At 39.9% G+C, this 22,402-nt stretch overlaps 1 protein-coding gene and 1 long non-coding RNA gene across 3 annotated transcripts in view; one reads left to right on the top strand and one right to left on the bottom strand.

Moving 5' to 3' along the window:
• The window catches only part of LOC117824481 (mitogen-activated protein kinase-binding protein 1-like), a 38,241-nt gene that overhangs the window by 2,828 nt on the left and 13,011 nt on the right, over nt 1-22,402 (bottom strand). The window contains exons 6-32 of one of the 2 annotated variants that reach the window (XM_034699979.1): nt 20,635-20,772; nt 20,249-20,431; nt 19,602-19,762; nt 18,526-18,715; nt 17,619-17,750; nt 17,340-17,524; nt 17,165-17,256; nt 16,948-17,073; nt 16,452-16,522; nt 14,235-14,356; nt 14,055-14,130; nt 13,841-13,952; nt 13,616-13,679; nt 13,126-13,236; nt 12,824-12,981; nt 12,550-12,587; nt 8,949-9,149; nt 8,701-8,840; nt 8,413-8,552; nt 5,259-5,444; nt 4,600-4,666; nt 3,070-3,225; nt 2,436-2,602; nt 1,607-2,239; nt 1,421-1,508; nt 1,211-1,299; nt 292-377 (exon numbers count right to left, since the gene is read on the bottom strand). In XM_034699979.1, the coding sequence (XP_034555870.1) occupies nt 292-377; nt 1,211-1,299; nt 1,421-1,508; nt 1,607-2,239; nt 2,436-2,602; nt 3,070-3,225; nt 4,600-4,666; nt 5,259-5,444; nt 8,413-8,552; nt 8,701-8,840; nt 8,949-9,149; nt 12,550-12,587; nt 12,824-12,981; nt 13,126-13,236; nt 13,616-13,679; nt 13,841-13,952; nt 14,055-14,130; nt 14,235-14,356; nt 16,452-16,522; nt 16,948-17,073; nt 17,165-17,256; nt 17,340-17,524; nt 17,619-17,750; nt 18,526-18,715; nt 19,602-19,762; nt 20,249-20,431; nt 20,635-20,772 (3,912 nt within the window). Of the gene's footprint in view, nt 1-291; nt 378-1,210; nt 1,300-1,420; nt 1,509-1,606; nt 2,240-2,435; nt 2,603-3,069; nt 3,226-4,599; nt 4,667-5,258; nt 5,445-8,412; nt 8,553-8,700; nt 8,841-8,936; nt 9,150-12,549; nt 12,588-12,823; nt 12,982-13,125; nt 13,237-13,615; nt 13,680-13,840; nt 13,953-14,054; nt 14,131-14,234; nt 14,357-16,451; nt 16,523-16,947; nt 17,074-17,164; nt 17,257-17,339; nt 17,525-17,618; nt 17,751-18,525; nt 18,716-19,601; nt 19,763-20,248; nt 20,432-20,634; nt 20,773-22,402 lie in introns of both variants that reach the window. The other variant, XM_034699978.1, reaches the window with a different exon arrangement.
• On the top strand, nt 4,496-14,126 carry LOC117824484. The gene is made up of 3 exons (XR_004633599.1): nt 4,496-4,774; nt 13,551-13,654; nt 13,844-14,126. It is a non-coding gene; the product is annotated as an uncharacterized LOC117824484 (long non-coding RNA).

Genomic DNA, 22,402 nt, shown 5'->3' with positions numbered 1-22,402 from the left:
AGGAGTCTTAACAACATGGGATGCCGGTCAGCATAGAGGCTAGACTACAATTCGCTGCAGATGGGCCCAATTTAACACTCACTTTTAAGAAAGTCCGCCTTACACACTAATGGATGTGTAAGTGTTCACATACGTGTTTCTCCGCCTGCAGTGCACTGATCAGCTCTTCTGGCTGTTACGACATGGCCTTATGTCTTTCCATTCTCCTGAAGTACCTTAATATTTCTCTCTCTTAACCCCCACATTTGATCCTTTTTCTCATTTCTACACGAGGTACACACACACACTGACCTTAGTATAGAGCATGACAGTTTTCCTCAGACTGCTGTGAAGCTCAGAAACAGCCTGCTGACAAGTTTCCACAGTGATGGAGAGATCTGCAGACAGAGGGAGAGAAAGACTCTTTAAGTAGAGCACAGTAAGTGGCAAAGCAGTGTGCTCACACACAAACGCACGTTAATAGGTGAGGTAGGCACACAGTAAATGTTAAAGAGCATTCAAAGAAAATAAAAGAAGTGAAGTTAGCGACAGGAAAAAAACACACACTGACAAAGAGGCTGCTGTAAACAAATCCAGAGAGCAGGAGCAGGGTGAGCAGGGAAACTGAGAAAAATGATTTCACAGCTTGGATCCTGCAGCAAAACACTGTCGTACAAATGTGGAGTGGATACCACTTATGGCTCCTGTGTTTTCAAACAGGAATGAGATGCTGCCTTTGTGAGGTAGTAAACATTCAAAAAACTGCAGGTGCAGAGGCAACAGGGTGAACACATTATTTCAAGACTGTGCATGTTTTAGATAAAGGTATTCACTGAGGGAGTGAGTAGTGTGATAGGGACATTCTGCAGGGTTATTTAGGTTAACCCAGGCTCTGCTGTCTCTGACTCGTGACAGCGGTTCATCCTTTTGGCTTTTTGTATCGGATCTAGGGCCCTACTTCCAACTGCACAGTCCTCATAATCAAATAATAATCATAAGTCAACAACCTCTGAATAAACAAAAAGTCAGAATCCACATCTCTCCCCTGTCCCTCCATCAGTGGACTCACTGTTGTTATCGCAGTGCTGACAGCAGGAGGGCACAGAGACAGATGGGGTAACAGGACAGACAGGCCAGAAGGATGAAGGTGAGCAAGGTGAAGAGATGCAGCGATGAAGAGGAGGAGTGGTAGTGACTGACAGGTTAGTAAATGAGCTCTCAGAGGCCACACCTGGCTGGGGGTCAGTGCTGGGTGTGTGGGTCTGTTCAGGCACCAGAGGGCACTCTTTGGTTGTAGTCGGCTGTGCTGACTCCTTGGCTCTGGGTAGAAGAGTTATAAATGTGTCAGCTGCTGTGATATCTCTAATTTTACAGTCAGATAGAACGAACAGAATAGAATTTTTAAACATAATTTGTCAAAGAAAGTGTCTCAAAGACTTACAGTTCTGAAACTGAACCTCTTTTCGACTTGACTCGGATTGTACTTGGAACAGATGGATCCACACTTAGAGAGAGCCGCCTGCCCAGTGCTGGAGAAAACAAGATAACACATGAAACTCCTTCTTTAGCTTCTCGCACATGCATTAGTTACCCATTTCCTGCAAGTGTCTGCATCTGTCTGTCTCACCTCTGTGTCCTGGTGTAGCTGCAGTGTCACATCCAGAGTTTATTGCAGGATTCGAACCCTTTGCCGAGCCTCCAAAGCAACTAGAGCTAGGAATCACGTCCAGGCAGAGGCTGCGTCGTGGGCTGAGAGGCTGCTTTGGAAGTGGGATCCGAGATAGCGGGAGGTTCTGGATGAAAGGAGTAGGTGAAACTGCAGCCATGGGATGGGGATGAGTTGGGGACGGACTGTTCGACTGGGGACATGAGAAAAGAGACGATGTGGACGAGGCAGTGGAGGGGAAAGCTGTGATGGGAGATGAAGTGAGAAGAGGAGCTTGGGTGTCCACCTCGCCACATGACCTCCTGCCTTTGGCGAAGGAGGGGGAGCAAGGTGGAGAGCTAATATTGATGCCCTCTCCCAGTGAGGAGGAGCGGCTGCTTTTGGCTGTGGAGCTGGCAGTGGGGCTCATGTAGGAGAGCTGGGGCTTGAGTTTGGGGCTCTCCCAGGGCAGAGGGGAAGGAGGAGACTGTGGGGAGCCAGAGGAAGGGGAAGACAAGTGGAAGGAAGGTCTGGAAGTGCTGGGATCCAGGAAGAGCTGCTGAGGTCTCTTGCACAACTCACTTTGGTCACTAGAGGGCTCTGGTGAGTGTAGAGCTGAAGGAAAAATGTAGGGGGAGATTAATAAGACATTCTTTAAGAATGAACGTACATTAAATCATGTTGAGTCATAACTTCATGAATAAACTCTCATTTTTTGTTGTGTAAATTACTGCAAATTAATTACCCAAACTAAGCCTGACCTAATTTGCAGTGAAAAGTTACTAATAACAAACACGTTGATAAAACTTACCGTCAGAGATCAGGTTCTGAACAGAGTGAGATTTCTGCAAACATGACTCTCTGTCAAACGTAGGAGGAGCTCTGATTGGAGGAGTGGATAACCTCCACAGGTGGGACCCTCTCTTCTTTAAGAGTCTGAGGGTCGGAGCACTCTCTGCCTTCGGTGAACTGACCCTGCTGAGAGGAAAACAGATTGAAAATCACATCACACACATCAAATCAGTCACAAAAACTGCAAAAATGAGCCAAAGTGAAAATCTGTTTTGTGTCATTTTAACTGAACAAATGCAAATGAGCTGGATTTATTTGCATGTGCGTCTGTAAATTAGACGAGTACACAGTTTCTCCATAATTTTGTATACCCTTAATTCATAATGAATCTACAAACAATAGCAGACATCTTCTAGTTGTACACAGTGTAACATTGTTACCCAGTGTGACCTCAGAAGAGTCTTATCTATTGAATCTGTTTTCTGTCACATTCCTGCCACATGAACTGATGAATGATTTCTAATCCCCTTTTCATTGAAATTAAACCCTTTTTGGGCTTTTTGATTTTATGATTTGATAATCCATGTCTGCCAAAGTAACACTTTGTCTAAAAGAAATCCCATGCCCACTCCTAGCTTGTGATTTTCTCTTACCTCGGTTCCGCAATCCTGCTGGGGGACACGGGGGTCTTGTCTTCCGTGTTTCTGCTTTGGCTATCATCCATCATAGGCCGAACTTTGGACACAGGGGGCTTAGCAGAGTTGCAGCCCTGTTCCTTTCCTTGCACTTTGGCAAACAGGGGCACGGCCCTACGAAGAAAGAACGCATCGCAGGGTTAGGGGGAGCAGGTGAGAAAAGCATGTGATGTAATCCACTACAGCGAGATTACAGAGTGGTTCAACATGTTGGGAAATACACTTGTTCACATCCCAGCAGAGAGTGAAATGAGAGGGTTGATTCCATTCTCTTGTCTGAGCCCTCAATCTTAAACCACAGCCAGCAGCCACTTAGTTTGGTTAAGCATAAAAGGTGAAAATGTTAAACAGCTAGCTGAGCCCAAAAAATTATTCTACTCATTACATCCAATAAACCTCAATATTTTGTTTTTGAACTTTCTTTTTTGTCAGTTTAACAAATGAAGATGTACATCAGTATGCTCTATCCATGCTGGTGTTCAGATTTAGTCATCTTTTGAATTAATCAGGCTATTTCTCCACTTTTTTCTAAAGTAAGCCAAACACTTGCTGGCATAAAACCAGCAAATAAAAAGTTATATATATTTTATTTTTTACAAAAAGTTATCATATTGACTTAAAAAACAAGACAAAGTGTGTTTAATTGTGGCCTTTAAAGTTGTTTCTCCATGTTAGATGTCTATACTTTTAAAGCTTGTAGGAGGTCAGCTCCAGACTACATTGCTGACCTCTTAACTCCCTACAAGCCAGTCTTTACGGTAAGGTAGGTCTTTACTAACTATTCCACGCTCAAACAGAAAAACAAAACGTGATTGAGCATTTTCTATCCGGGCGCCTAAGCTGTGGAATGACCTGCCGGAGGATATCAGGGAAGCTAACATACTGTCGTCTTTTAAGTCGCTTTTAAAAACTCACTATTTTAGACTTGCTTTTTATTGATTTTATGGTTTATTGCTTTGATCCTTGTTTTATTACTACTGCTGGATAATGATATGTTCTTAATTACAGCCTACTGCTTTTTAAATTGTTTGTTAAGTGCTTTGTAATTTGTTTTGAAAAGCGCTTTATAAATAAAGTTATTATTATTATTATTATTATTATTATTATTATGCAAAGCTAAGCTAGGCAGCTAATAGCTGTAGCTTCATATTTAGTATACATAGTTGTGTCAATGTTCCCATGTACTTGCTGAAGTAAGGAGGATAAGCAGGTTTTCAAAATGTTAAGTTGTACCTCAAAATACATTAAACACATACACAGTGAATTACCACCCCAAAGGCTTCTCTGCACATCTATTTTAAATATAAATAAAACCAGTACGATTACATGCGATCTTCAAAATTAAACAAACATAGTTGTCATCTTAATCTGACAGCTTTGCTACTTCAGAAAGCTCCACAGATGGTTTAGCAGAGTAGCGTGCGCAAGTCCACATGGGACAGTTATTACAACTTTGAGTCCACACTGGACTGAAGTGGTCAAGAGTACCTGTTATTATGTCCTCTGGCAAGGAAGCGTGAAGACATACTGAGCCTGGGGACTCTGCTCTGCTCAGCTGTGGACAGACATCAAGTATTATTAAAAAAACAAAAAGGATGATGGAGACAGTGGCAAAGAAAGGTGAAAACACTCAGTGACAGAGAGCACAAGAAAGAGAATAAAGGTATAGTACAACAAAACTGAGACACTACTTTTATTAAATAGATGGAGTGAGTTGGGAAAGGAAGATGACAGAACAGAGTAAAATAATGTCAGTACTTTGGCAAGTAGAGATAAAAAAGACACCAGTCTTGTCTCTATGTGCTGAATTTGAAGATACATTGAAGACAAAGTCTGCTTAGCATAAAACCTGGAAATCATGGAAATCTGACAGTTTCACTCTGCCTGGGTGGAAAAGAAGACTGGAAGAACCTCTAAATATGTTCTTTAAAAAACAACTTACCAGCCCATGTGAAAAGCTGTTTAAAGATTTCAAGCTATTCTCTTTTGTCTTAAGTCTTTGTGCTAAGCTAACCATTACCTGACTGTAGCCTTACACATGACAGTGGTATCAATCTTTTCTAAGTTTTAGCAGGTTTACGAATACAATTTTACAAAACGTTGTGGTGTTCCTTTAACATTGCATATGGATGTTTAACCTGTCTTACCGATACTGGAGCTCTCTTGCGGTGTTTCAAAGTTTTGCTTGAGGAAATTTTCTTGGCTGCGCTCAGCAGTGTCAGTCACTGTCCTCAGAGCCTCGTCCATACTCGTCAATTCTGCCTTTTGCTCCTCTTCCTCCGTGTCTTCCTCATCAGAGCTGTCTGGGCTCAGGGACTCTACATCAGCAGAATCTGAAGCATAAAAGACAAAAAAGATACAGCTGAGGCACAAGTAAAGGAGAGAGAGAGAGCGAAACACCTTTCCAAACCGTCCTTGACCTTTTACACATCCACTGAATAACATAGGAAGGTCCCAGACAATCTTTAACAAATGACCTGGCAGAACACAGAGGCTTATGTGGTAGAAATGTCTGACATGTTATTATCAGGTCTGAAAGGGAATAAAATCTCTGCCTCTGAGAGATCAAATCCCACACGATGGGTTTTTGATTTACTGTAAGTTGAAGAGATATCAGGGCTTTCATGTATATTTCAGCTTTTCATTTTAAACCAGGCACTTGGCACAATTTGAGAAGACATAACTTGAAACAGAAACATCTGAAATAAAACACACAAGTGTGACTTTGATATCAATTCTAAATTCCTTCAACATTAGTCTTTTTATTCGAACGCAATCCAGTATTTATCTTCCTGTGAGCTTCAGAAGTCTGCACTGAAAGGAATTTATGAACTATATGTGTAGATTTTTATAGAAGATTCATGCAGAAGCGGCCTTAAATGCATATCTCCCATTCTTGTGACCTCCCCTTCTAAATTATTGAATGGAATTAATCCTCATAACTGTTAAAATTATAAAATCGTCTATTAGATTTATTTTTTCTGAGTATTCAGTTTCACTGAACTGGTCTGCAAGCAAACAATCTAAATAGCAGAACCCCGGTATTTCAGTTAGAGGATGCTACCTTTGAAGTTTCTTCATGTCCACAAGGGAGTCCCACAAGGTTTGGTTCACGGTTCATTACCATTGACTATTAAACTGGATTGCCTTGAGTGGATTATTCCAAAGCCTGCTTTTCATCTCTATGCTGATGACAGTGCCATTTACAGCTTTGCAACAATTCCCTCTAAACCATCATGAATCTTCAGCTTGCATTTTACAGAGCACAAGAAGAGCTTTGTAAACTGTGAGCAGCTGTAAATGCAGACTAAAGCAAACTTAATCTTTTAAACTACAAGATCATTAAGGTCAGTCTAGGCCAGTGGTGCCCAAACTTTTTCTGCTGGCCCCCCCCTTTGTGAGTGAAAATATTTTCATGCCCCCCCCCCCCAAAACCGTTCATACACACATACATACCTATTTATGTATTGATTTATCATTAATGGATTCATTTCTTCATTAATTATTTCATCGATTTATTTATTTTTCCATTTTTTGTGATTATTTAATTACTTTCCTTTTTTATATAATTGAGGTAATGATATTTTGCAGTATTACAAAATGATAAGGGATCACACATGTTAAAATATGTTAACTCACTATGACCCCCATCAAACAAGTCTGCAATGCAACATTCAACTCATGTCTGGGCTTGAGACCACAGAAAGACGTTTTTATAAACCTCTTTTTGTTCAAAACTCGGGACTTTGTAACTTTTTACTAAATCTGTATTATCTGAACTTCATTTTCTCTCCTCCTCCCCTGTTAATATAATTTATCTACAGGTACTTTATTTTACTCTTTGATTTCTGTTAAGTTACTACAGCTGACAACATGCTGCTTCCTGTTATAGCCCTTTCAAAGTAAAGTTTTTTTGGACTATGTAACATGAGGGGTCTTTTATTGTGACTAGTTTGTCAAAGGGTAATGTTAATTATTGCAGTAGCTTAACTATGATTAGTGGCGGCCGTTGGGAGTTAAAATATTTATAGTTGTTAATTTGGCCTCAAGTCACAGATCCAACACATTTTGGACTTTAGAAAACCGAGTTGAAACACACTTTGAAGCAGGTAGAGTCATGGTAACAAATGACAATCCCTGCATTGTGAGCTGCAGCTGTTTGATGAGCCTGGCTCTGCTCTGAAGTGTCACAGGACACAGAGAGGAGGGGTCCGATCTACGTTTTTGTCTGTCACATATTACTCTGCTACGCTACTATGTTTACCTGTCACTTATACACATAGTTGGCCTAGTTAGCAGTGCAGAATTGTGTGTATTGTTTTTATTAAGCAGTGCCGAGCGCGCCCCACAGTTTGGGAAGCACTGGTCTAGTCTCACACATTTTCTTGGTGCACATAGCAGGTTTTTCAATTACTACTTGTCTGGCATGTAGGGGCATGTCCCAAGGGTTGGCATGGGCCCTCCTTCATATCGGATTGGCTACCCTTGGCACAGCCCTGGAATCCTAAACATGATTGGCTATTTCTTGTCTTGTCAGAGGTGGGACATATCAGAGACTGTGCTGCAAAACTCGTAGCTAGTAGCTATCTTTGAATTTCAATTTTGCACATTACTTTTTGTATTTACCTAAATTGTGACTTTTAATATTCATCTTCTTGTTGGGCCTTTTAGGAACTACGCTCAGATGGTTTAGGTGTTGCCACTCTGTTGTGTTACTTTTTAAATTTAGAAAATATTACCAGGAGTGCATCATCCGTGCATCACATTAATGTTAGAAATTAAGGTATACAATTAGTGATATTTATTAATGTGTGTGTGTGTGCTCATAGACTCCATGCCATCTGCATAAGTCAGTGTTAATCCAGTCAAAAAAGTTTGGGCACACCCCTGCTTGCATAGCGCATATCCAGAGTGGGACTGCGAAGTTGAAGGCATTCATGGACTCTAGGCCTTTTTTTTGGGGCACAGAAACTAGCGGATTTCAAAAGTGAACTTGCCCGCATGAAGTGCACTTCAACTCCAACACTGGAATGTTTAATTCACAAATCCATTCTAGGAAAACTCCAACTAACTAATCCTTTCTCTAAAACTTGAACAATGGAAATCACAACCCATGCTCTTTGTTCTTTGTACATTGTACAATTGTTTTTTCCAAAAGCCAACCCTGAACTGAGGAAAAACATTTTTGCTTCTGGAAAAAAAGCTGATTGAATGAAAGAAAAAAATGCTGTATGTTGCTTGAAATTGTTTCTTTTTGTGGTTATTTTGTCTTTTGCCGCTGTTATCAGTGTAGGACCTTACCATCCTGAAGCTGGTCTGGGCTTGACGCTCTGCTGTCATAGTCCAGAGAGCAGGCGCTGTCTGGGCTGCGGCTCTCCTGGCCCTGACTGTGAATCCCTCGACTCTGCATCCTGCAGTGCTGCTCCTTCACCTTGTATTCACTTATGTATGGAAACAGAGGGAAGTGTAAGAAAAGGGGAAGAGGAGTAGATGGGAAAATTAAAATGAAGAAGAACAAAGCCCTTTTGTTCTCTAACAGTGTCATCCTGCTCACTGTAGTGAAACTGTTAGCACTCATTGGAGATGTACCTGCTCTGTAGACTGGTATGGCTCTTTTTCTCTTCGGGGTACAACACGCCTCCATCAGTCCCCCTGATGCCCTTGGATGGGTGGGAGGACAGCCAGTCTTCATGGGGCCAAGGCCAGAGCCTCTTGGCTCTCTCTTCTAACTGCAGTGGCAGAAAATTAGCATAACATCTTAGCATTCCGGTTCCACGCACATGCATCCATACATATAGCATCCTGTCTTTCTCTGCTGGACATACATTTTCGCATACCTCTGGCTCCTGGAGGCTGGATGTGCTCTGTCTCTCTCGGTCTTGACGGATAGGGTTGGGGTTCTTCTTATGAGAAAAGGAGTCCAGCTGCCTCAGATCCAACATGGACTTTACCATCACCTCCAGAGAGCCCATACGATTAGACCAGCGCCGCCGTGGACGCTTAGCGGGGTTTGGAGTAGCTTGGCTAGCATCGACATGCTGAAAAGAACAAATAGTTAGAAGTTGACGCAGTGAACCTTGATATATTTAGCAAGAGAGAGCTGGAAATTAAAGTTAAAAGAACATTGAGTGTCAGTTTTCTATCACATTTTAGTCATCTGTGTGATTAAGTTTTAAACACTTTCACTCAGAACTATTATTTCATTATTTCATATTATTAAAGTTGTTTGCTTTTACATCATATAAAAAGACTTTAAAGAAAAATATTCAAGAAAAAGTTAGACATACACAAACACAATGAAAAATAAACATAATGATACTGGACCTGAAGTACAAAACATTTTCAGCTTAACTTGCAATGTCAATCAAATTGATCTTAAAATCATAGAAAACATAAGGTTGAAATTTTGATTTCCTCAAGCAGTGCAACTCATGTTGTTTTGAAAACAAATGCTTCCTGCCTCGTTCATTTTTTTTTAAACAATATAAACTGTATCAAAAGATGGACGGCACAGGCGCTCCCCAAAAGTGAAGCCAAAACATGTAAAACTCTTTCTACTGACTGGCTGCAGCATGGGACATAAGCCCACCTCTATGTTAACTGATGAGACATCCACCTAGAAATGTAAAAGACTCGCCAAAATCTCAAACATGACTTCTGTCATTATAGAGTGATCTTAATATGCTAAGTGTTTACTTTTCAGAGAAGATTAAAAGTGGTGCTCATTTACTCATGACCAGAGGTGGGTAGTAACGAGTTACATTTACTCCGTTACATGTACTTGAGTAGTTTTTTCAAAAAATTGTACTTCTGAGAGTATTTGTTTTGCAGAGTACTTTTTACTCCTACTCAAGTATATTTGTGTTAAAAAAAATGTACTTTTACTTCGTTACATTGGGCTGTCCAGTCGCTACTTTTACCGTTCCTTTTTTTCTTCATTTTATTTTGTTTAATACTCAGCCGATCTCTCATGCAGCGCCTTCTGATCCAGAGCTATAAATAGCCTCAACGCTGAATGAACGGAAAAGTAGCTCCGCCCCCTCCTGCACCTACAGCTGGGGAGAGAGGCTGCGTAATATCTGCGTCCCCTTTGGAGGAACATGTTTACCCTGTACCCAACATCCAGACTCTCTCATAACTTCTAAATGACAAGGAGAAACAGTCACATTATGTGCTGCTTACTTTGTCTGTACGGTGGAAATCTTGAGCTTCAACATAGAACAATTAAATCTTAAAAAACATGTCGTGGTGAGTTATCAGTTAGGTAAGCTAAGGATCATACTGGTTAATATTAAATCTTAAAAACATGTCATGGTGAGTTATCAGTTAGGTAAGCTAAGGATCATACTAGTTAATATTAAATCTTAAAAACATGTCATGGTGGTAATCAGTTAGGTAAGCTTAGGATCATACTGGTTAATATTAAATCTTAAAAACATGTTATAGTGAGTTATCAGTTAGGTAAGCTAAGGATCATACTAGTTAATATTAAATCTTAAAAAGCATGTTATAGTGAGTTATCAGTTAGGTAAGCTAAGGATCATACTAGTTAATATTAAATCTTAAAAACATGTTATAGTGAGTTATCAGTTAGGTAAGCTAATGATCATACTAGTTAATATTAAATCTTAAAAACAAGTTATAGTTAGGTAAGCTAATGATCATACTAGTTAATATTAAATCTTAAAAAGCATGTTATAGTGAGTTATCAGTTAGGTAAGCTAAGGATCATACTGGTTAATATTAAATCTTAAAAGCATGTTAGAAATGTTGGAAAGTAATCTAAAGTAACTTATAAGAGCAGTAAGGTAGCATGCTAATAAAAACAGCAATTAAATCTTAAAAAACATGTCGTGGTGAGTTATCAGTTAGGTAAGCTAAGGATCATACTAGTTAATATTAAATCTTAAAAACATGTCATGGTGAGTTATCAGTTAGGTAAGCTAAGGATCATACTAGTTAATATTAAATCTTAAAAACATGTCATGGTGGTAATCAGTTAGGTAAGCTTAGGATCATACTGGTTAATATTAAATCTTAAAAACATGTTATAGTGAGTTATCAGTTAGGTAAGCTAAGGATCATACTAGTTAATATTAAATCTTAAAAAGCATGTTATAGTGAGTTATCAGTTAGGTAAGCTAAGGATCATACTGGTTAATATTAAATCTTAAAAGCATGTTAGAAATGTTGGAAAGTAATCTAAAGTAACTTATAAGAGCAGTAAGGTAGCATGCTAATAAAAACAGCTGCTTCTGAAGCTCAACAGTCACCTCAGAGAGATTCTTCAGGACTGAGTTCAGGCCTTTTTAAACACTTCCAAGTTGTCTTAGCACTTTAAAGTTATGTTTTTAAGTAACATGTACTGAAAATAAGTTAAAGGTTAAAAAAGAAAGTTTGGAAGGCATAGATATATTTTTTATTGTAATGTTGGAGTATTAATGTTCTGGAGTTCTGATGACATCTCAGACAGTTTGAAGTTCTAGCTTGTTTTAAAAAATGAAAGCGGGTACATTAGTTTGTGCACAGTGCAGCTCCTCTTTCTTTAATGTTTCAAAGTAAACCACACCTAACAGCATTCATTTAGGCATTTTCCTATTTATGTCACTTTATTAAAGGCAGTGTGCACTTCACATTGTTATTAGCATTTCCAATACAGTACAATTTTATATATGATACTACTCACAAGTTACTCACTACTTGAGTAGTTTTTTTTTTAGGTACTTATTTACTCTTACTCAAGTACTTATTTCTATGAGTACTCTTACTTCTACTTGAGTAACATCATTAGAAAGTAACAGTACTTTTACTTGAGTACTGTTTCAGTTTACTCTACCCACCTCTGCTCATGACACACAGCGATGTAACTGCATTGATGATTGAAATCTCTGGACACACTAAATTCTAAAAAAAGACAAGAGTGCCTACATCATTCTTTACAGGACTAGCAGAAAAAGTTACTTACACTAACACGAGTCATGGAACTTTTCATAACCATGAGCGTCTGCTCCAAACTGACACAAGAATCTGTTCTGCTTTGACTGTCCTGACCTAACAGATCTTTACTATTTTATCTGCAAGTTAAATGTGTGTTTTCATTAGTGTAAGAGGAGTCTCAATTTTGTGGCTCCACCAGCTACATCACTTCTGCGTATGCCTTGGTTCCGACATTACAACACTACAACATTATGTCAGTGCCCATTACAGTGATATTTTTTTACAATGGGAGGAGATGGGGATGCGCTGTCCATATTTATGTACAGTCTATGTGAAATAATGAGATGCAAATGAAAGAACACTTGTAAAAAAAAAAGAAATTGCATTGACAATGGTCCTCTTATTTAATTTTTGATTTAAAAGAAAGCATGAAAATGATTCTAAATGCTTGTTACTTAGTTGAAAGTACTCCCTCTTTTCACACAAAAAATAAACACCAACCTTTGTCAGCGTCCAATCCTGTCCTTCATCCGAGCAACCTGTTATTTGAAAGAGCACACCGATCAGAGGCCTGAAAATATTTCAATAATTCCTGAATTGTTTTTTCAAAGTACCAAACCACAGGAAAGACAAAGGTCAGGATTACTACAGGTGGCAAACTCCTTCTAACACAGGTGGTTGCTCCTACATGGACTACATGTACTCACTGAAACACTGTTCTGACTCACTAAGCACCTGGATGACAGTCACTGCTATGTTTGTATTTTTAAACTACCTGTGTCCTCCTCTCCGTGGCTGCTGTCAGAGGAAGTATTCGTTGCGATGTCCTCTGAATCGATCTGGTTGTCATGCTCTGGCCCGTCCTCGTCCTCATGCTCACGGTCACTGTCAGAGGACAGACCACCCAGAGTGGGGGCGCTGTACACCTCTCGCCTGGATTTATAGACAAAGAGTTAAGCCTTTTAGCAGAACTCACATATTAAACACTGACATTATCCAGACTAAAACAGGGTTTGTAATGATTGTAACCAATGAATGTTCCTCTGAGAGCGAGAGGTGGTGTTTGTGTGTCCTCACCTGAGGCTGGAGGTCTTTCCAGGTGATGTGTTTTGATTTTGTCGGAGCTGGCAGAGCCTCTCTCTCATGCTGATTGTCAGTTCTGGAGCCAGCCTCCACACAAAGATACAGCTGGGAGATAAAAGCATTCAGGCATTAAAAATTCAACATTTCATCTCAGCTCGACTGTTGAGGAAACTGTCTGCAAACACATTTCCCCGCTCATTTCCTCTGGCAGCAGAGGTTTGGGATGATTTAAAATTGGGTAGAATAGAATAAATCTAATGCTTTTCTACTGTAGTTTTATTCCAGTGAGCTATTCATATTTGGATGATTCATTGTTATTACAGCTGTGATTTAAATATAGAACTAATGCTTGTTATTCCCTCAGAAATGAGACTGAATAATATATTTGAAAATACTGGATTTCCTCCTGTGTGTTTTAGAACAGAGGAGGTAACGTGAGTCCATGGGAGTCACCAGAAGTACTGAGGACATGACTGTTTCTCACCTGTCGCCTGACACAGAGATCAAATGCTTGCAGTCATTGGTAAACTTAATCCCAGTAACAACCTCTGTAAAACAAAAATAACAACAATGTTAAGTTATTTCGCTGATCACACAGTTTGCCCCTTAAGAATAAAATAATAATGTGTGTATGTGTGTGTGTGTGTGTGTGTGTGTGTGTGTGTGTGTGTGTGTGTGTGCGTGTGCGTGTGTGTGTGTGTTTTCTTACCAGAGTGTCCAAACATGGTGGCGACACACTCCCCTGTGAAGAAGTCAAAGATGCTGATGTTTTTATCGGAGCAGCTGGTGGCCACATATTGACCAGATGGATCAAGCTGAACCTGTCAGGACAAAAACAGTTTTACCATCAACATGCTGTTTATATTTATACAATACCTGACACTTTTGAGTTTTTGAACAGTGACTGTGAACGAAAATGTTACCCTGAGCAGACTGCCATCCTCACTCACAGATCCCTTGTAGAGTTTCTTCTGTTTGCCACTGCTGATGTTGAAAATCCTGCAAGCAGAGGGAAATCAAATAAAAATCAGATCCCTATAAAGTTATTTTCCGTCCTTAACCCTGTTGACTTTTAAAATGCATAAACCTGCCCGCATGCTCACCTGATGCAGCGGTCCTGACAGGCGACAGCAGCATACTTGGAAGTAGGATCTACCCCCATGTCGTACAGTGTGGTCTTCCTCACATTGTGATGGGAACACCTGAACTCTGTTCCTCTGTCAGTCTAAATGAAATGACAGGAACAGAATCTTAATGACACTTAATAACTGATGTACTGACAATAGACTTTTAAACCAGACGAGCATCCCAAACATGCATCTGAGTCAAAGTGACCAGGACGTCAGGAGGGTACTTTTACTTTGGATTTCTGTTTCCTGTTTAAACAAACATGTTTGTTCTTTTTACATTCTTTCATCCATGCATTTGTCTTACTAGTTTTATAAAACACAAAGTAGATATTTGAAAATCAGAAGAAGAAAAAAAAGACAAAAATAGTGCTTGTGATCTCACAATTTACTGACTTGACCTTATAGTCTGTATGCATGCAATTTGTCTCTAATGATCTGTCTCTGTTTCCTCAGTGTTGTATCAGAAACACTAAAATGAGCCACAATTTAGTTGGAATTCAGTAATTATGATTCTACTACAAGACAGCTACTATGAGGCTGAGGCTGCCCCTGCTTTTATGCATTTATGACGATGGCAGGGAAACAGTGCCTTGATCAATACATTCAGGAATCTTATAGTTAAAGGGATAAATTCACATCAGTATTACTAGATGTTTGTGTGTGAGTGGGTATTGTCACATATGCTTATAACTTGGGACATGTGCATGCAGTCTAATAATGATTACTAGTCAACACCAGAATTACTAGTCTTTTAAACTAGTCATTATATTTGTATTCTTGTCTATTATGGCCTGAATTGTTGGCCAGATGTAAACAAACGTAGATGTTAGCTGGTAACATGGTGTGTTTTAGCAGTATTTGCAGTAATGGAGATTGGAATCGAAGGTTAGTTAGCCACACTATGCAAACCAATACGACATTGTTACCCGCAGACTCTGTGATCCAGTGTTTACCTATGCTAAATCAATTGTGCTCTATTCTGTCTGTTTTCTGAGTGTCCTTACTTCTTGTCTGGCCGATGGGTCTGAATTTAAATTCAGTTTAAACGACTTGGAAATAAGTTGCATTGAAGTATCGCTACCTATGACTGCATTAAAGGAAGAACATGGTGTACTTTTTTCAGGAAAAGTGAAGTCATTTTCAAGTTCCAGAAAGAGTAAATCAATGTTTGTACATCCAATCATTCACATTAAAGGCTCCATTTAGAATCCTTGAAAACAGGAAATGATAGCAGACAGCATGAGAGATGCTCATTTACATTCTGCAGGGAGCACTAAGTGAATATACCAAAAATGATTGGATGCAGAGAAGTCTTTCCAAAGACTAACAAGCCATTGTTCATTGTTCTTTGGGAAAGCTAATGTCTACGAGGCACTGCAGTGGCCTTATTTGTGTCTTAGGAAGAATTTTGTAACTCTGACCCAACAGAAAATTGTCCCAGTGACCCAGAAGCAAACGCAGAGGCTGCATCATTTAGTTATACAAGTGGCAGCTTAAAAGCTTGTATTGTGGTCCAGCTGTAGAGATTTGCTCACACACAGAAGGTAAACAGATTGTGTTCCTGTTGTTCTGCAAACTGAGTCCTTAATCGAGGAACTAATAAAGAGATTAAGTTAAAAGTGGTGAGGCAGCAACTATTGCTGGAAAATGTTTTCTCCTTGACACGTCTGAGCCAGCCTGAAATAATCACTTAAATAGAGAATAAGTTTTTGTATAATTGCTGTTTAATCCCCCCGACCAAAATGTCAAATAGTACATTTATTTTTATTCAGGAAAAAACAAGCTTTACTGAAATCCAACAAAAGAAATCAATCACATTAAATCTGTCACGCTTAAACAGAAATCATGCAGGATGACACACTGTAATTGCTTCCTTGCCAACACTAGATCTTTGATATGTTTGGTAAACATGTAGCTGGAGCCATTAGCCTAGCTTAGCATAAAGTCTTGAAACAAGGGGAAACAGCTGGCATTACCCTCCGTCTTTATTTTGAATTTTTGTGTGTAGAGCAACAGTCTCTTCAAATGATATAGCTCAGGTTAAGTATGTGGTGGTGATTACTAATTAGTGTTTTCAAATTTGTATAGTCAGTTGATGCACAAGTGTTTTATTGGGTATCATGCAACAAATTTGAGCTGTGTTGAGATAAATGCTAGATGGTGGTAGTTGATGGATTGAACGTTTCTTACCTTGTGTGCAGTGCGGAAATAAATGCTCTTGTCTGCTCCACAGCTGATCATCCTCACCTTGTTATCATTAGCTGGAGAAAAAAAAAACATTTAATGATGACTTTTCAAACTTTAAAAGTATCTTCATGTTTTAAAGCCTGTAAGTTATGCAAAAATCATGCAATCAGTCCCATTCTACAAGTAGTTTCAAATGACTTTCAATCCAAGGAGAACATTTGTCGACATTGTTTACTAAGTTACTCCAAACTCAACCTCAAAGGCAGTTTATGATGTAAGAATGACGACGGGGAGAAAGAAAAGAACACAGCAGAAACAGCTTTTCTTATGACAAACAGAGCTCCACCTCAATACACATGTATAGTTGTCATCTATTATTTAAACAAACATCATCGCAGGAGGAATAAAAGAGGGACTTTGTGTGCGACTAAATGGAGATGAAAGAGAGGATTAAGCAAAGATTAGCTGTCAGATGTTGACAGTGTCTCTGGTGGCTCACCAGCAAAGCGGACGGCTGTTATGGATGAAGAGTGCTCATCCAGAGTCTGCACCAGACTGTAGTCATCCTCTGCATCCAAAACGTGGATCAGACGGTCCCTGCTCGCTGTGGCCAGCAGCTTCAAGCCTGACAATAAACAAAACATCTTAATCACATGTCACATACACAGCAAGCACACAAATTCTTCTTGTTCACGATCACAAGCACACACACCAACCTGTTTCTGGTTTACTATATGCAAGACAGAGGATCTCAGCATCATGGGCCTCCACTTTAAGAACCGCCTCCATGCTGTTCAGGTCATAAACCCTGCAGAATATAAATACACATGTTTTTAGGATGGAGTTTTCCCTGGTTTGCCATCAGTCAGAGTTTTAGTCTTGTTATCCTACCTCAGCATCCCATTGCGATCTCCAGATGCCAGATGTTTGCCGTCAGGACTGACACAGATGGTCCTGATGCCTGTCCTGTTCTCTGCTGTCTGTCCATCAGCTTTTTCTGTGTTCACACTAGTTATGCATTCTGGATCTAACAAGGCACTAGTGTTTCCATCGATGTAGATTACTTTCAGAAGATCCTGAAGAGCAATGACAGATGGAGAAATTACACATCAGGAGGATGAATTTATGTATTTGAAATGTCAAATTTTCTTTTGTCCAAGACAAACTCACACTGCTGATGATATTTGGAGAGTGAGTCCAGTCGTCTGGGCGCCACAGTCTGATGGTGTTATCAGCTGAGCAAGTGAGGAACGCACCGGATGCCAAACCAGCACCAAATTCTCCAGAAACATCTGGAAATATCTGGGGAAGATAAAAGTTGAAACATTTCCTCAGGCTAAATTCATTAAAATGCATGTGTCAGTATCTCCCAAAAAATCCATCTTACTTCCCACAAACTCCTCTCTCATTTCTCCCCTCAAACTCCACTTGAACCCCCCCACGAACACCCTAAAAACTCCCCTCAAATAATCTTTAAGTCTTCACAACTACTCCAGAAAATGACCTCTAACTACCCTCCAACTCATATTCCATGAAACTTCCCTCTTACTCCCTTCTAACTCCCCTGCAACTCCTCTATAGTCCCCCTAGATTTCCCCCTTACTCCACTCTCTCACCCCTCTACCTAACTTGTAATTCCCCCATTACATCCCCTTCAATGCCCCACAACCTCCCATCCAATCCTCCTCCAGCTCCGCTCTGACTCTCCTCTCACTCAGAACTTTAGCTTGAATCACTTCTAGAAAGCTACGACATGCAATCTAAAATGCGTGTTTGAGAATCTGAGGTAACTGCCCTTTGATCACCTTTTATTAGAGTGAGACTGTACATTTAATATACAGTTTAATTAGCATAATTGCTGATATCAAATGAAAATACCTCAATTTATTATTTAGTTCCTTAATAAACTTTACAAAAAGCACAATATTAGCACTTGATGAGAGTTTATGTTCCCTGAATCTGATGCTTAACCTTCAACCGACAGAGTAATTATTACAGAGTAACTGAACCAGTGGTTGGTTTAAACTTCCTGTGTCACTGTGGTCAAGATGGTATGTATCACGGATTTCCTGTTTACCTCCAAGTCTCCGACACAGGCAGCGTGGAAGAGAGCAGAGTGCACCTTCCCCACCCTGTTGACATCCCTCACATCCCACACGTAAAGACTGTGGTCATTATAAACACAGCTGAGCCAGTGGCTGACTGGGTCATAGGTGACAGCAATGGCATCTGGGTAACGAGCGTCTGTCTTGGTGGAAAATAGATGGCTTGAGGGACAGAAATGAAAGAAGATGTTTAGAGATCGTGATATTTTTTCTCTCTTAGATTTGTAAAACAGTTTGACCAGAAATGTTTCTAAATCATATCTGTTGTGAAGATATTAAAACTTAGAGTTATGCGTCAATATGCACAACTAGGGGCGTGGTTAACATGACTGACAGACAGGCACAAGTGGCTGTTTGCTCAGAGGCTTGAGGCCCAGCTCAGCTCCAACTCTTAGCATGTGTCTTGGTGACTGAAAATTAGGTTGAGTCAGCATTTCCAATATGGCACCTGCTATCATCATGCTTTAAACACCTCTTCAGAAACCAATGGGTGTTAGGACTGAGACTGTATCCATGTTTTATACAGGATATGACAACATCACCTCAAAATACTTTATGCTTTGTTGAATTTACAACTCATGATGGAATTAAAATCATTTTTTGGCAATAAAAAATAAACTCATTTGCTAAATAGTTCAGTAAGATACGATCTTTTGTGGCTTCTCAACTTAAGTCTGTGACATTACTTTCCTATATGACGTCAGTATAATATCTTGGGTCAGGACAGACTGTCTCTCTGTTCTGTTCAGAGTTTCTCTGGATAACAAGAAAGATATTTGTCTGCTAGTCAGAGATGCTGCAGCAGCCAAACTGAACAGAGTCAGCAGAATATTCATGAAACACCCACACCAGGATCCCCTCACTCTGTCTGGTGAAACATCTTCTGTTTCACTCTGGCTATCGTTCTAGTTATACTAAAAAAAAAAAATATCAACTAGACTGCATAGAGATGCCAGTTGATGAAAGAGGCACTATTAATAGAGAGTATCTGATCCTGCATTGGATCCCTGCCAGGGTAAGGCTCTGTCCCCTCTGAGCTCTTCCTCACCTGGCTTCCGTGACGGCTGAGACGTCAGTGCCGAGAGGATGTGGCCGCGGCAGCGTGCAGACGAAGTGCAGGTCAACTGAGCTGAAGGCACGCACCATTCCATCTGCACAGCCACAGAAGATCAAGTCCTCTGACAGAGACAAACACTGAGCCACGCCCGTCTAAAATGCAGCAAATAATACAATATTACATTTACATCTTGGTAAATTCAAACTCTGCAATAAAATATGATAAACAAATGCAGCTAAGCTCATAGGAGTCCAGCCAGTCAGTCAGGACAGAGGTTACAGAGGGTAGCAGCGGAACATAAAAGCGTCCTCATTGGAGAACTTCCAAACATATCCTGTACTTGTCCTTGTCCCCACTGTTAATCCCTCTTTGATCCTCTGACAGGACTCATGAGCAGGACCAGCACACCTTCATTTAGCTCTCTATTAAACACCAGAGCTGAGCTCTGATCATAACACTACTGGCTGGACAACACTCAGCTATACAAAATAATAACAGAAATTATGAGACTTAAGATTAATTTGATTTTTTGTATAAACCTTAGATCCCCAGCATCACTCTGATATGAGGTCAAATAATCTTGAAAAACACTCAAACAACCTGTTGTCACTGTTTGTTACTTGCTGTGACTCACTCACCCGTAGGTCCACCCATTTGTCCAGCATCCTCTTGCTGTCAAACTCACACAGCAGGCCGGAGGAGGTGATGCAGAAGGTGGAGTCAGACGTAGAGCCTCGACCACAGGCAACATCACAGAAGAAGTTGTTTCTCAGTTCTCCCAGCAGCCCAGAGCGGCCCAGCAGAGGAACAGGAGCACTGGCCTAAACACCACAAAGGGTGGGGTTACTTCGACACTAAATACAATATTTTCTGTGTACGTTGATACTAAATTTTCATTGCAACGTTTCAAAACGTGTGCATGCATGTGCAGAACTTCTTGCAAGTAGCATTCTAAACTAACACTCAAGCGCTGCTCAAACAACGGGAAGGATGAAAGAATGACACAAACGTAATCCTTACATACCTTGCTGGCCTTGCAGTGTTCCAGATACCAGAACTTGACATGTCTGTTCCCCACAGTTACAAAGTAGGAGCTGTCCTCTGAGAAAGATACACCAGTCACCTTACTGGACACCTTGTTGGAGGCCACCACAACATCTTTCTGCAGGAGATAAAAACACCAGCATGAGTTAAAATCAAAGCTTTTTGAGAGCTAAAACCTGCTTTGTCTTTTTACAGCCTTTACAAAACATGACTTATGTCTGGACTGAGCATGGCTAGTTGTTTCAACCTATTAAGGTTAAGTTAAAACCAAAGAAGAGCATCAGTGCTAATGTAATCTTAGCACAAAGAATATACTTCCCTGGGGTTATATTGAACATTCTTAGATATTTGTATTGCATCAGTCATCATATCCAAATAGCTTCCATTTTCATCAGGCATCACACTCAGGTCGGGAAAGTCAAATTCTAAATAATAACACTGCAGTGTTCAATGTTGTACGTTTTATAAATACAGGGAATCAAGCTAGTTGTTATCATTGCACTGCGTATTCTTCAGTGACCTAAAGATCATTTATAGAGAACTTTTAGAGAGACACATGCCCATTTTAAAAATACATGTTACCACCCATGAGCTACAGCTATAGGTCACACTTAGGGTTGCCAACTGTCCCCTATATCAGCCGGGACATCATGTATATTGGGCTAAATTGGTTTGTTTCATACGGGACCTTAATTGTACCGTATATATTGATTATTAACTCTTGTAAACACAGCAGACTGCACTCTACAGATCCTAGATCAGATAAAACAGCAGATCATGTGCCAATCACACCGCCTCGCCTGTCATCCAATCACAGGCCCCCTCACACGTATCAGTTGTATACAGCGCGAATGCGCCAAGTCCTGCAAAAAAGTGTGGAGAGGATTTTCTCTCTGATGGCCATTACATGGTCAGGCTCAAGAAACAGATGCAGCACAGAGCTGCAAAAATGAACTTCAAATATCTGTAAACTGTGACTTATCATGTAAGGACTTCTCTCTGGCTGTGCAAAAGGACAAAAGACTGCTTGAGTCAGTCAAGAGCAGCAAAAAGTATCCATGGAAAAAGTACATTTGTTGAGTCATACTCCTCTTTTGCATTTCATTTTTCTTTTGCCTGTTTTTGATGTAAAATGACAAACAGTTATTTCTTTGAGATTTATTCATATGATGTTACATAATGATACAGTAAGGATTAAAGGGAATATACACACTTTCTGCATTTCCAGTTGAATCAGAACGTGAATATACGCTGAATTCACACATCATTCTCACACCACCATGGCACTGTGCATCTTTCCCTTATTTAGTAGTGAGACAGTTGGCAATCCCAGTATCACTGGACAACAGCTAGTGTTTGCATTCTACTAGTTACTTCCTCATAGCACTGATAGCAAGGAAATAACTGAATGCTAATTTTGCCTTAATGTCATACATGGAAAAGGTGGACAATTTTTAGATGCTAATATTAGCAAGGAAGGGGTATAGTATTAACATAAACTGTAATCTTGTAATAGCTACAGAGCTAACCTTAGAGCTGAACGTAGCTTAAAGATTAACAAACATGTTGTTTTTTCATTGATATATGGTTGGATGTCCCGTCAGATTTTCACTATCTATTGTCAAAGCACAAAAAAGGAAGCAGTGAAATGATAGTCAATAATCTTAATCTATAGAATTTACAATATGGACTACAGCAGGAAAATATCATATCTGCAATTGAGCTTCCCACCCTGAGCATGATGTCAG

Source organism: Notolabrus celidotus, chromosome 13 (genome assembly GCF_009762535.1).
Source record: "Notolabrus celidotus isolate fNotCel1 chromosome 13, fNotCel1.pri, whole genome shotgun sequence".
Classification (NCBI taxonomy): Eukaryota; Metazoa; Chordata; class Actinopteri; order Labriformes; family Labridae; genus Notolabrus; species Notolabrus celidotus.
Note: the sequence above shows the minus strand (reverse complement) of the source record. Positions and strands in the feature narration are given on the sequence as shown.